Source organism: Meriones unguiculatus, chromosome 3 (genome assembly GCF_030254825.1).
Source record: "Meriones unguiculatus strain TT.TT164.6M chromosome 3, Bangor_MerUng_6.1, whole genome shotgun sequence".
Taxonomy (NCBI): Eukaryota; Metazoa; Chordata; class Mammalia; order Rodentia; family Muridae; genus Meriones; species Meriones unguiculatus.
Window position 1 is genome coordinate 145,628,062 of NC_083351.1, and position 13,089 is coordinate 145,641,150.

General features: G+C 39.1%; 1 protein-coding gene across 7 annotated transcripts in view; it reads right to left on the reverse strand.

Moving 5' to 3' along the window:
* Positions 1-13,078, reverse strand: part of Gabra4 (gamma-aminobutyric acid type A receptor subunit alpha4) — a 91,536-nt gene extending 78,458 nt beyond the window's left edge. For all 7 annotated transcript variants that reach the window (XM_060380726.1, XM_021659944.2, XM_060380722.1 and 4 more), the window contains exons 1-2: positions 12,773-13,078; positions 12,239-12,357 (exon numbers count right to left, since the gene is read on the reverse strand). In XM_060380726.1, the coding sequence (XP_060236709.1) occupies positions 12,239-12,357; positions 12,773-12,858 (205 nt within the window). In that variant the 5' untranslated portion in view covers positions 12,859-13,078. The remainder of the gene's footprint in view (positions 1-12,238; positions 12,358-12,772) is intronic.
* Positions 13,079-13,089: the final 11 nt, after the last annotated feature.

Consider the following 13,089-nt stretch of genomic DNA (forward strand, 5'->3'; position numbering starts at 1 on the left):
GGCAAAGAGCAATTGGTGGCACTTAAGGCTCTGAGTCTGAAGTCAGCCTCATTAAAATGAATCTATCTCTCCCTCTCCAGACTGAGGAGTAGGCCATGCAAAGACAGATCTAGGAAGAATGAGAAAATTATTTATGGAATAAGTATCCTAAGAAACACATAGCTTCTGGAAGTATAATGAGAACAAAAGTATAGCACATGCTTTCATTTTTACATAATATAAAATGTGATTCTCTGGAAAGAATAGAAGTTAAAATTTTTGATGTAAATGAGAAACTAGAATCAACAACAACAAATGGTAATGATAAGCTCATTAAAGCCAAATCAGTCCAGAAACAGGTATTCCAGGAAGCAGGTAATTTATAACTTTTTGAACCATAGAAGAGAGCAATTTCACTCATATTGGCTCAAAACCACTGTCATTTTCTTAGCAACAATTGCCGTGGTGTCAGAAAGCAGAAATGCTGTCCTTGCAAGTAATAGTTAGGGGAGACAGCCTCACACAATTAAGACTGACACTGTCCTGAAAAATGTGCCAGTTTTCCAGATTCTTGGTAAAGCAAACTATTTCAAAGACACATTAAGTGTAGTGCTGCTCAAAAGTTATCAGAGAATCACCTGGACAGGTGGTGAAGCACACATTCTTGGACAAATCCCTGGACATGCTGACTTGGTAAGAACAAGGTTGAGCCTGACAATGTGCAATTTTCTGGACAGTTAAAAAAAAAAAAAAAAAAAAAAAAAAACACTGTTCAGTTTACTGTTGTCTACAAACATCCACTCAAGTTGTTTTCTCTAGCATAGTTCCAATAGTTTCCTGTGAAATACTGACACCACAGGTGTGTGGAGAGAGTGAGTGTGGCAGGAGCATTCAGGAGAAGAACCGAAACAATATTTTTTTTCCTTATTAAGATATTGTAAATTGTTTCAGCTTGTGCTAGTTCTGTGGCTATAAACATCCTATGATAATAAAATACATTTATAAATTTTTTACCAACCTAAATTCTGCTACTTTTGCAATAGTTCCTAAATATTGTTCTACATTCAGAATTTTAATCTCAGTTTTTGTGTGTGACATTTTCTGGCACTTGCTTATATGATTATACTGCACGTTGAATTGAGTGATAATCTAATGTGACTGGTAAAGAAACTTTCGAGGACATCCATTCAATAAATATTTGCATGAGCACCAGTTGATGGCAGGTTCTAGAGGAGTTCCCTGCCTCAAGAACTGACCATGCTGCTGGGAGATTTGGAGATAAAGCAGCAAAGAAACAAATGAGATGACAGAGAGCAGTGATTTCAGGATTTGAGTGCAGTGCAGGAAGGTACGAAAAGGAGAGGCTGGGAAAGCAGGGTTGTGCTCAGAACTGCTTCTTCAAAGCAGTGATGTTCAAACTAGGCCTTGAGGATATTCATTAACTACTGGAATTGCTGGGACAACATCAAGCAACGAAGCCCTTACTGCTTTCAAGGACTAGAAAAGAGACCAGTGGGACAAAACAACATATGATAATGATAAGAAATTGAAGCCACAAAGAGAAATAAAAGCAGGTGCCATAGCTGGAGCATCCACCTACTCCTGAGCCCATTTCTTAAAAATGGCATCGTTTAAGTAACACATTTGTAATACATGCTACAGTGACTTCTGTTTAAACTACAAGCAGTAGGACTTGCAGAATACCAGGGAACAGCCTGGAGATGAAAAAGATTTCTGTCAACTGTTAAGTTCCCCTCACATTCACATGTTGAAGTCCTAACTCTCAGGACCTCTAATGACTATTTTTAGAGACAGTGCTCTAAAAATGTAATTGCGTTAAAATGAGGTCTTCTGAATAGTACCTAATCCAATATGATTGACTGGTGGCTTTATAAAAAGAAGAGATTAGAACATAGATACACACCACAGGAAAACTGTATAAAGACACAGAGGAAACACCTTCTCCAGGCCAACAATCCAAGCTTGTTGATGCCTTGATGCCTTCAGACTTACAAAGAAATTAATCTCTGCTGTTTAAACTACTAGTCTAGAGTATTTTGTTAAAGTGACCCCATAAAAAATAAGCATAAAAATAGCATTTTTTTTCTATTTTGTCTCTGAGATTTTTTCCTATGCTACTCAGTTTAGCTCTGACATGAATGCAGGTTGAAGTAAGAAGTTTGACTTGTACCCCATAAACACTGACATACCACCAAAAGCTTGAAGTAAAGGAAGATTATATAGATATAGATATATAGATATAGATATAGACCATAGGCTTCTTTGTGGAAAATAAGTTATAGAGTGGCAAGAGGATAAAAGGATCCATATAAGAGTCTGTTAATCAACTCAGGGTAATGGGACCAGAGTATGAAATGAGACAAATCAAGAAAGTGGACAAATCAAGTAGCATGATTGTGTACAGTAGCTTACAGAGGGTGGCTTTTTCTCTCATTTTGAAACAAGGTACAATGAGCAAAGAAATCATTATTATATATTTAAGCTCTATTTTTATGCCAGAGAAGATGGTAAATTCATTCCATGTGACATTTCATCTTTATTCAACCCTCCAAAGATCTATCATCATGATCATGGGAACTATATAGATCGGCAAACTGGGTTCACAGTTCTAGCTCCTCCTATCAGTCTCCAAGATGTGTTCTAGTTTTACTATATTATATTATCATAAAATTATTAATCCATGGTCATTAAACTAAACATGCAACTTTATTACATTATCTTGATTGTGAATCCAGCTGTACCTACATTCACTTTGTTCAACACTAAGTTCTAAATTATCTTCTTTTGGCCCTTGCATCCTACTTCAGACTCCGTGAATCTGCCTTTTTCATCATTAACAGTTGACATGAAGTCTCAATTGCTTTCAACTCCTAAGCTAACACAGTGCTTTGTAGAAAGCGGTGCTGAATAATTGTTTTCCTGTGTTTCTAATATCATCAGTAACAATTCTACAATGCTTCCAGAAGAAAAGTGTGAGACTTATGTGCTGCATGAGTTAAGCTAAAACATTTTCCAAATAAAGCAGAAACTGTCTGATTTATGTTTGTATTCCCCCATAGAACTAATCTGCCACCTGAAATGCAGTAGATCTCTGATAAATCAGTTGTCAATGAATACTGGTAGCTATGCAATTAAGAATAATTCTTAGAGATGCTTCTTCTAAATCTACTGTTTAGGATGTTCAATTCAACCTTGCAAAGTGTATAATTACATAGAAACTAGACAATTTGAGCTTGGAAACATTTACTCCCATAATTGTAGAAGTATTTGAGAAGAATCAAAGACATTTTTTTTCCCACAAAAATCCTACTTCATTAGTAATGGGATTCTTTTTAAATTCTTTTTAAAGACTTTCTGTGAGGTGACACTTTTGACCCTGAGAGTCTGTTAGACAAAGAGAGTGCTCTTCATAAATAAATCAGACAAAACTGCTAATATGAAATTCACCTAAATGATCATATCTAATTAACTGGCTGGAAAGGCAATTTAGAAAGTACCAGATAGTCTTCCACTCTTTATTCAACAGCCAAAGACCTAAGAGATATCACCTTCTAACTTAATCACCGATAACGGTATACAATTTGATGCCACATCATGTGTGTGTGTCCGTGGAAATGTTTGAAATGGCATTTTATTTTGAGGGAATTTTAATATTTTCATTTGCATCATGTTCTAACATCATCGAACATTTTGAAACTCTTTATTGGCTGCAAGAATATTTATTTTATAAATGTTTTGTATTCATGTTTTATTAATACTGACCTAAGGACTAGCCAATATAGTTCTCCAGATTGTCTCCCCAACTATGGCCCCTGAGAAAACATTCCTGCTTTTCAACCCTCCACATCATACACATGCCTACATTACACAAAGTGTTAATGGTAATCCAAAACTAAAAAGACTTCAAGAGCATAGGCAGAAAACAACAGCAGCAACATTGAATTCTCAAGGAAGTTATAAAGAGATTGCTAATTTTGCTTGACATTAAAAAAATGAAGCTATTACATTGACTAGATATTAAACAAAAACAACAGATATCCATTGTTTTCACCAACAACCACAAAAAAAGCTTAGAATTCTAGAAGCTTTCTAGCCTTAGAAGACATTGAAAATTAGTGCCTTCCATACTTTATGATCCTTCTATCAATATTCTTTTACTTTGTAAAGAGTAAATGTCTTCAATATTAGAAGCAAAAAGCTCTATTTGGTATGAATAAAATATGAAAACAAGAAATTTATAAAATAAAGATTCCTGCAACCAGTAAAGATTTTAAAAGGTGTGTGATGATATTAGAACATGATGAAAACATTAAAATTCTCTTGAAATAAAATGCCGTGTCAAATATTTCCATGGGTACACACATACACACTCTTACTTTTCTGGTGCTAAACTGTATATGGATCCAGAATTTATGCTCATTGTAGAAGGAAGTTTAATTTTGTAAACTCACCATGGAGAAACAGTTTGGCATTATATCCTCAAGCTGAGCTCCCACTTACACTAAGATCCAGAATAATCCACTCCTTGATATATACGCAAAAGAAACTCTTGCACATTTACAGCAGGGAAGTTGGGCCAGAATATTCACAGCAATACAATCTGGGAAACAAGCAAAAAAAACCTACTGCCAACAGAACAGACGAATAAGCCACTTCTTATGCAATGCGAACATCACATAACAAGCAAATGAAGGATCAATAGCACTGTGCAACAAAAAGAATGAATCTTAGCAATGCATCATTAAGTCTAAAGCATAGCAAAAGTTTATATATAGCGACTTAAAGACAGTTGGAGGTTTTAAGTATACTTTAAAAATAAGGAAAACTTAAAACACCCATTGAAGAAAAGCTTTGAAATAAAGCAATGACATAATAGGAAGAGGAGATAATAAATGCGAAATGTACAGCAAAAGAATAGCAAACTGCAAGTTCATATTAGGGTCTGTTCTTTGGACTAGATGCTGGTCAATTGGTATGGTTATTATATTTTAATAATTAAATAGAAACATAAAAGAAGTAGTTTTTAGTAAAGAAGTAGATTATAGTAGAAATGTATTATTAACAAACATTATCATGTGCACCTAAGACCTCTTAAAATAAATATATCTTAAAATGTCTAGAATGCAAAAATATTTAATAACATACCAATCTAAAATAGAATGTTTTTATATGAATTCTGAGGAGCCATTGAAGCTTTGTCTAAAACCACAACACTTTACTAACATCCTATTATCTATATTTTACATAGTCTGTTTCAGGACATATCAAATGCATTTATATTTTCTTATTCCAAAGAAAATTTAAAATCTGAAAGTACTAGTACTAGTATGTTTGTTTTCTTACAAACTTGTGTAGCATCTTTCTTCCATATACCCCTTCTCTCCATTCCAATATGTTTCTATTTTGCACTTTCATTACCAGTAGTACAAAAGCAATTTATGATATTTCTAATCTTAAAAGAGTTACTTCTATACACTTCAAATATTTATTTCCCTATTGCTTAAAAAATGCCCTTTCCATATTTAAATTCCTGGAAAATAAAACTAGTACATATTGCCCCCAAATCTTCCTTCCTGTCCCCTCTATCCTCTGCTGAACTCTAATTCACTGGAATTCTTCTCAGGATCATTACTTTCCCCCTAACAATTCCATTACTTTCAACCTTAAAAGCTATGTTTTGTCTCTCATTTTAAAACAAAGTTCTATTTCATGAAATGCACTAATATCTTATCTTATGTTTTATATTTAGCTTGCACCCTCAAAGTGACAATCAATGATTATCTTTTGCCAACATTATTTCACAAAATGGTCATTTGATTCTATCTACACCATTTTTGCATTAATGTGCAGAAATCCTCCAAAGTAAATGTGCACTCTTTCTCTCTCTCTCTCTCTCTCTCTCTCTCTCTCTCTCTCTCTCTCACACACACACACACACACACACACACACACACATACAATTTACCCATGCCCAACATACCAAAATACTGTTTTTTCAAAAACATATAAGTCTTACACGCCACTAAATCTAGTAGTCATTTTTTTAAACACACAAACCCTCTTGTTCTCCTGCTAACATGGAGGAGAAATCACTTCTTCCTGAGCAAAAATAACTCCTTCTAGTTCCATGCGTCTTTCTTAACATTGTACCCATCAGAGCTCAGAGACCAGTGTTTGGGCAATTTCTCTATCATCTTTAATCTCTTGGAACCTCTTTTGTCTTAAGACTCCAAATACCGTGTGTGTTGACATACATACCTCCACCAAATTCCAAGATGCTCTCTTTGGTATTTAAGAAGCATGAATTTATTATATGTGCATGCAAGTCACTTATCCATGCCTCTTAAGGGCTTCTACTATCATGCTGATAATTGTATTCCTTTAGATATGTAAGTCAAAACTTCACTCAGTCTTGTTTCTTTCATTTCTCACAAACTTTGCATTGTAACCACCATCTTCAGTCTTAAAAAACAAAACCTAGGCAAAAGCGAACCTTGTCTTAGAAATCCACAGATTACTCTGACACTTGTGTAGACAGTGCTAATCATCCCTTGCATGATTAATTGTGAAAAACTCTAAAGCATCCTTGCGCCTTTCTGTGCTTAACACAACATCCCTGGTGAGCCTTTTAAAATCTCACTGATCTTGGATCTGCCCCCGATGTAATCTGCTGTGGTCTTCTCTGGTCTGCCTCAGAATTAAGTAAAGTCTACCTGCCTCCCTATAACCCTACAATCTGTTCATTTTTATTGTCCCCTTCTTCTTCAGCACTTCTATCCATACTGCAGCAGCCTAGCTTCCAGGCCTCACAGGATTGCCCCTAGACTTCTTGCTCACCAGAAGCCACCCCCCGCCCCCAACTGTGCCTTACACTCTTATCCCTCTAGGATCAGTGTTCAGGTATCACTTTTATCAACAAACCCTCCCTAACCGTGGAGTTAAAACCATGTCTCCCATGTTTTATTTTCACAGACACCAGACACACTGCACCTTGCATAGCCCGCTGGATTTGGGTCTTAATTTTCTGTCTCTTCTACTGGCAAGTGAGCCTCGGAGGAAACTTGGACAGTCCCTCATAACTTTAAACACCACACTTGTTCAATTTCTCAGAATAGAAACCATGGAGCTATTTTTACTTTCCTAGATCATTCATATTAAACATATCATCATTTTTATGAAATTAAAATCCCCAAAATATCTTATCTTTGTCCATTTATGTCCATCCTTCCTATATTTACATCATCCCCTGTGACCATCTTGGTAATGGAGAACAACAAAGGACTGTCTCTGACAGGAAATCAGTGGCTGGCTCTTTGAACACTCCCACCCCCCATCCCCTGAGGAAAGAGCAGCCTTGTCAGGCCACAGAGGAGGACATTGCCTGCCCTGAAGAGACCTGATAAGCTAGGTCCAGATGGAAGAGGAGGAGGACCTCCCCTATCAGTGGACTTGGAGAAGGGCATAGGAGGAGATGAGGGAGGGAGAGTGGGATTGGGAGGGAATGAGGGAGGAGGCTACAGCTGGGATACAAAGTGAATAAAGTGTAATTAATGTAAAAAAATAAAAATTTAATAAAAAAACCCCTCAGAAATACAAAAGCTTCATGTGTCATGTGGTTTCCTCTGTTTCTAACCCTTCCTTTACTTATCAGGCAGATGGGTTCTTTTGCAACCTAGGTCATGGTATGATAATGCCTTCACTAAAGAACTCTAGTGGCTCCTGTTTACTAAGAGAATCATCCAGAATCCTTAATAGAATCCCCTGCAAGCCTTTTGTGACCTGTCTTCTGCCTACTGTCCCAACCTGAGACTCTAATATTCCTGGCCCTGCTTTTGTATGAGAAGGGAACCAGAAACCTTCCACTCTCAAAATCATACTTGTCTGTTGTCCACTTTTTCACATTTTGTTTGTTTGTCTGCTTGTTGAGTTAGTTTGGTTTTGTTGGTGTTTTTGCTTGCCTAGCAATAACTTTTCCCTTACCCTTTCCCTCCTGGCATTCTTTGCTATCAACTTGAAGGATTTTCTTGGCCATCATTTCTATGTAGACTAGATTTCTTTCCCACTTTCTCTCTTGATGCTACTAAATTGTCCTGCCATAATATTATTTACTTATTTGATCTTTGCTACTTTTATCTCTTTGTATTGCTTAGAGGTAAAGTCTATGAGGGACAATTTTGATTACAAATCCTGTCTTAAGAACTACATATTACTCCTAAATAATACTGTTTCTGTGCACTGGATTAACAAATAAATCAGTGATTAACACTGGGGATGAAGCTTTATCTTTCTGTTCCTCGCTGAAATACTCATTTGATCTATGATTATTAATTATAGTTTGACATTAATTATAGTTTACTAATAAACCTAGCACATGATACAGGAACTTTCAAATTGAGACAGTTATCTGAAAACATCACAAGAGTAGTTAAATATGTGTCAGAGAAATACATCAAGTTCACCAAAGTAAATACGAGTTTCCATGTTTTCTCACCCATTTTAAATATTATTAAAAGTTTGTGATAAAGAAGTTATTATTTTTCCCCTTTGGATGTTATAGCTGCTTATTTGTCCTTAACCAAGTAAGAAGAGTTATCATGTTCAGGACAACCTGACTCTCGATACACAGCACTAAGCAAGGATGCTAGAAAATGGTCATACCCATCAGCTGTCATTGACTAAAGATTTGATGATGTGGTATGAGTTGAGATTTTGTCAATTATTAGTTTTTTTTTTATGGTGGACAATTCAGTAGGAATTCTCTCAGCCTGCCCTCTAACAGATGGATGATGCAGGCCCTGAACATCTCTGTATATCAGAAGTAATCTTATTAAGTATTATACACGAAAATGTTTTTAAGACCATGAAGAACTTTAGCAATATGAAGTCCTACTACACTAGTAGCAACCCTGCGATATTGATGGCAGTCTTCTCTTTCCATATTGGAAAGGTCATGGAAGGGGATCTAAAACAACCACCTATATTTAAAGTATGTATTATATGACATTATGTCCTCCAAGACTATTATGTGTGCCTTAGATAAGTAGAAAATGGGGAAGGGCAGGATTCCTAAACTATCTTCCTGTGGTCAGCTACTTAGTTCTATAAAGCCATACAACTGTGTTCAAAGTGGACAAGAGATAGAAGGAATGAGTTCCTAGTTCCTCTGTAACAAAGTCAATGTGGGTGCCACTTCTAAGCAGGAACAAGCTACGTCAGCATGATAGGAACTGACTCATCAGAAGCTGAAAGACTTCTGTCCTTCAGAAGCCCATTCCAGCTGCTCTCCACTGTCTCGTTCTCCTCACCTTTCCCCTTTTCTTCCCCAACCAGAGAATGTGCAGACAAGAGAGAGGAGTTCCTAGAGGGATGAAGAGAAGAGAACCATTTCAGTTCCCTTTATCTCCCCACTGCAAGCTGTGCTGCTGAGTTAAAAATACATAATTTGGTTTCCAAATCTATTTCAACCTCTGCTTGGCCTACTGAGTAGTCGAAAACCATCCGATTTCAATTCACATCTTTGCTTTTAGCTTTATTTTAAATGGAACACAGCTAAGTTGTATAAACAGATAAAAAGTAAATGTCCCACAAAGAGCAGAAATGGGATTAAAGGAAGCAGGAAGCCAATCCATATTTATAGTGTACCATGGTCAAAATCTGAATGGTTTTCATCTTATTTTTAAAATGCCAAACTTTCCACAAAGTATAAAATGTCAAGTCACAGAAGGGATGAAAGTTGTGGTCTCTAGGATTATGTGATAACAGTAATGTTTCCTTTTATGTTCGGTAGTTCACAATTAAACCCCCGTGTAAACATTAACCCATGTCCTGCAGGTGATAATTACCATCCTTCTGTTACATTTGGAATACTATGTGCTTACGGAGAATGGCTTACAGACAATGGCCCATTTCTGAACAGTCAATCATCTCACCACAAATGCCTATGAGCAGAGTGAAAACCATTCCTAACTTTGTGTTTTTGTGGTAACCTTGTTAGTAATTAATTAGTTGCTAATTAATAACTGCAACCCTGCCCTTTTAAACATGGTTTAAACATGGTTTAATAGCTGAGTAAATGATACAGATAATTCAGTAATGCCAAGTGAGATGGCTGAGGAAGGCCTTGAGACACTTGACAGCATTATAGTTGACCCAGACCTAGCCCTCAGAGTATGGTCTGCCCAGTGTTGTCGGAGAGAGAGTACATGGAGAAAAATGCTCCTGCACAGGAGATTCCTTTCTTCTTCATATATATATAAAGTTAAATATATATATATATTGTCTTACAGCCAAGAGAACATATTTTTACTTTCAACACTTACTAATAAAGTCATATAGATCCAGTTATAAATTGTGCTTTCAGTTATGAATATTTAAGCTACATATGAGTTATATTTTCCTTACTTTTGTGTTTGAAATGTGAATTTAAAACCTTTTCTGGGAAGATAAGGCCTCTTTTATTGACATTATACAGACTCAAGTGGTATCACATTATCTAGAGCATTCTTCACAAAACTATTTTTGGTCTAAAATGATAATTTCCTAGTCACTTATGAGAGCTCATACTTTGACAAATGATTCACTTCTCTAATGAAGTCTCTTTTCAGATTTGCAGGAAGGCAAATCTAGTGTGGGCAACCTATACCTTGAGAAACAACACGGAACAAAATCACAAGAAACTTCCATCTTTCCCATCCATTTTTTATCACTGTCATTACACAGACACCAAAGGAATCCCCTCTCTGCTTTGTAGAACGTTTGCCATATAGTCCAGAAAAGGAATGGGTTGGGATGCAGGAGACCAGATCACAGCTTATTAGGGGTGTGTTCTGGGCCTCATCCAAATCCACTTTTGTCTTTTGTGTCCTTATCTGTCTTGTCATTACCCTGTTCTATTCAACTCTACTTCACCCCATAATTCTTTCTCACTCAGTCCACACTCCTTCTACCTCATATCTCCTGTGCTCTCCACTCCAGGAGCCTATTTTATCTGTTCTCCCACTCTTTCCCTCCTCCACAGCCTCAACTGAAGGCAGAGAGCACCGGCCCCCATGCTTTTAAGTTCACCTTTTACTCATCACATCAATGTGGGACATCACTGGAATCTACAGGCTTTGTCCTGTGAATACAGAACACCACCTGGGTTCAAGTCCATAAACTCAAGCTGAACCAGGCTAACTTTCCAAGCCTGTCAAATGGGGATAGCAACAGCTTTTTCTTCGAGTTGCTGTGTGAGTTAAGAGTAATGTATATAACATGCCAGTCTGGTTGAAATGAGTTAAATAAGCACAATAACAATGCTTGTCATTGTTACCATTCCTATCAGTACAGGAATGTTGGCTACTTTGAGTCTGAGGCCCTCTTGTTTAACTCATTTATGGAGGAAAGAGCAGAGAGTTTGCATTCGAGAGTGAGCCAAGCCAAGCTGGATCTTAACAAGTCACTCGTCCCTGATCAACTGGATTGATAGGCTGTCTGAGGTGAACTCTGCCTGATTTCAATGCACTCCAGCACCGAGCAGCAAGCTTACCATTTAGACACCCATTGAATATGCAAAGGAATATGGTATGAGAAAAAAACGGGCTGGGAATGTTCGGTCTCTCTATTAGGCACTTTTCAGGTATTGCCTCAAGGAGGAAATAAAGCCAATCACCTTTGAGGCATAAGTGAAAGCCCAAAGACCAGCTCCTCAAAGAAAGTGAGAAGCTAGCAGGAAAGGACTGGGCTCCCCAGCAGAGCAGCCAGCTTCAGCTCTGTGTCCCAGATTCCTGTCCTGGCTAGAACACAGGATAAACCTTTGGCAGAGAAAGAGAGACACGTGGGAGGAGAAGACCTGGGGCCAGCTGCCTCTGGTGCAACAATGTCCACCTGGGCAAGGTGGACAGACACAAGGACACCCCATGCCCAGGCTCAGAGAAGCCAGGCAGCCACAGAGCAGCAGCTCCAGTTCAGTTTTTGACTTCCCAGCCTCCCCCACCCCGCAGTCAGGTCTCAAGAGGTAATTAGTGAGGAGGAGGCCAAGCTCCTGAGGGGGTGGGGAGATGGGAAAGTACGGGTGGAGGCGGTCTTCTTGTCACAGGTCTCACTGAGGAGGGGGAAGAGGGAAAGAGGGAGGCGCTCGAGAGAATGACTGGTTTTCATTTTTGCACGTGAGCCGTACCTAATGATATTTCCACAAATAGACAGGCAGACCACAGACGGACAGACAGAGCACACTTGCATGTTTTGAAACAATCCATACCCCCAAATCCAGGACGCAGCCTGTTGTCATAACCATCCAGCAAACTGTCCAGGATGCGGGTAAAATTTTCCGGGCACAATTTCTCGTCCTTTGAGTTCTGTCCTGGGAATTCGTTTAAACTGCAAGTGCAAAAATAACGGGGGTGGAAAAGACTATTTTAAGAATGGATCTGAGAACAGGTGGAAAAGGGTTGCCTTCTAGGGAAAGAGTCGCTGGCCTTAAGCTAAGGGAGGGTTGGGGGCTGGGGATGTGAAGAACCGAAATGGTCAGGAAAAAAGCACCCCTGACCAGCACGTACCCCCAGACTGCAAGTACCCTCAGGCAGCACGTACCCCAGTGCCCGCGCTTCTTGCACCCGACTTCCCGGAGCTCTCCTAGTCTACTCGGCCAAAGGAAAGCTTGGCTTCAGCCCACACCACACTGACGACGGGAGGATGTGCTTCTCCGGGGGAAGGATGAGTGGGTGCCGTGGATCCGGACACTTGTCCCCCTTCCCCACGCACGCCCTACCCTAAGACCCCATCCAGAACTCACCAAGTCGCCAGGCACAGGACACGCAGGAGGGCGAGGCTGACCCCGGAGCACAGCGCAATCGCGGGTACCTTCTGGACAGAAACCATCTTCGCAACATGCCATACTTTAAGCCTGTTCACGTTTCCAGGCTCTCGAGATGCCCTGTGCAGGGTGCGAGGAGAGGGCAGAGTGGCTCCCGCGGCGTGCGCACACTCGCGCTCACACTCGCCCGCGCTCACACTCGCCCGCGCTCCTCCAGCCTAGCCGCGGTGGGCGTGTGCGTGCACGTGGCCAGGGGAGGCGGGACCTGCGCGCCGCCCCCTCCCTCGCTGCTCCCG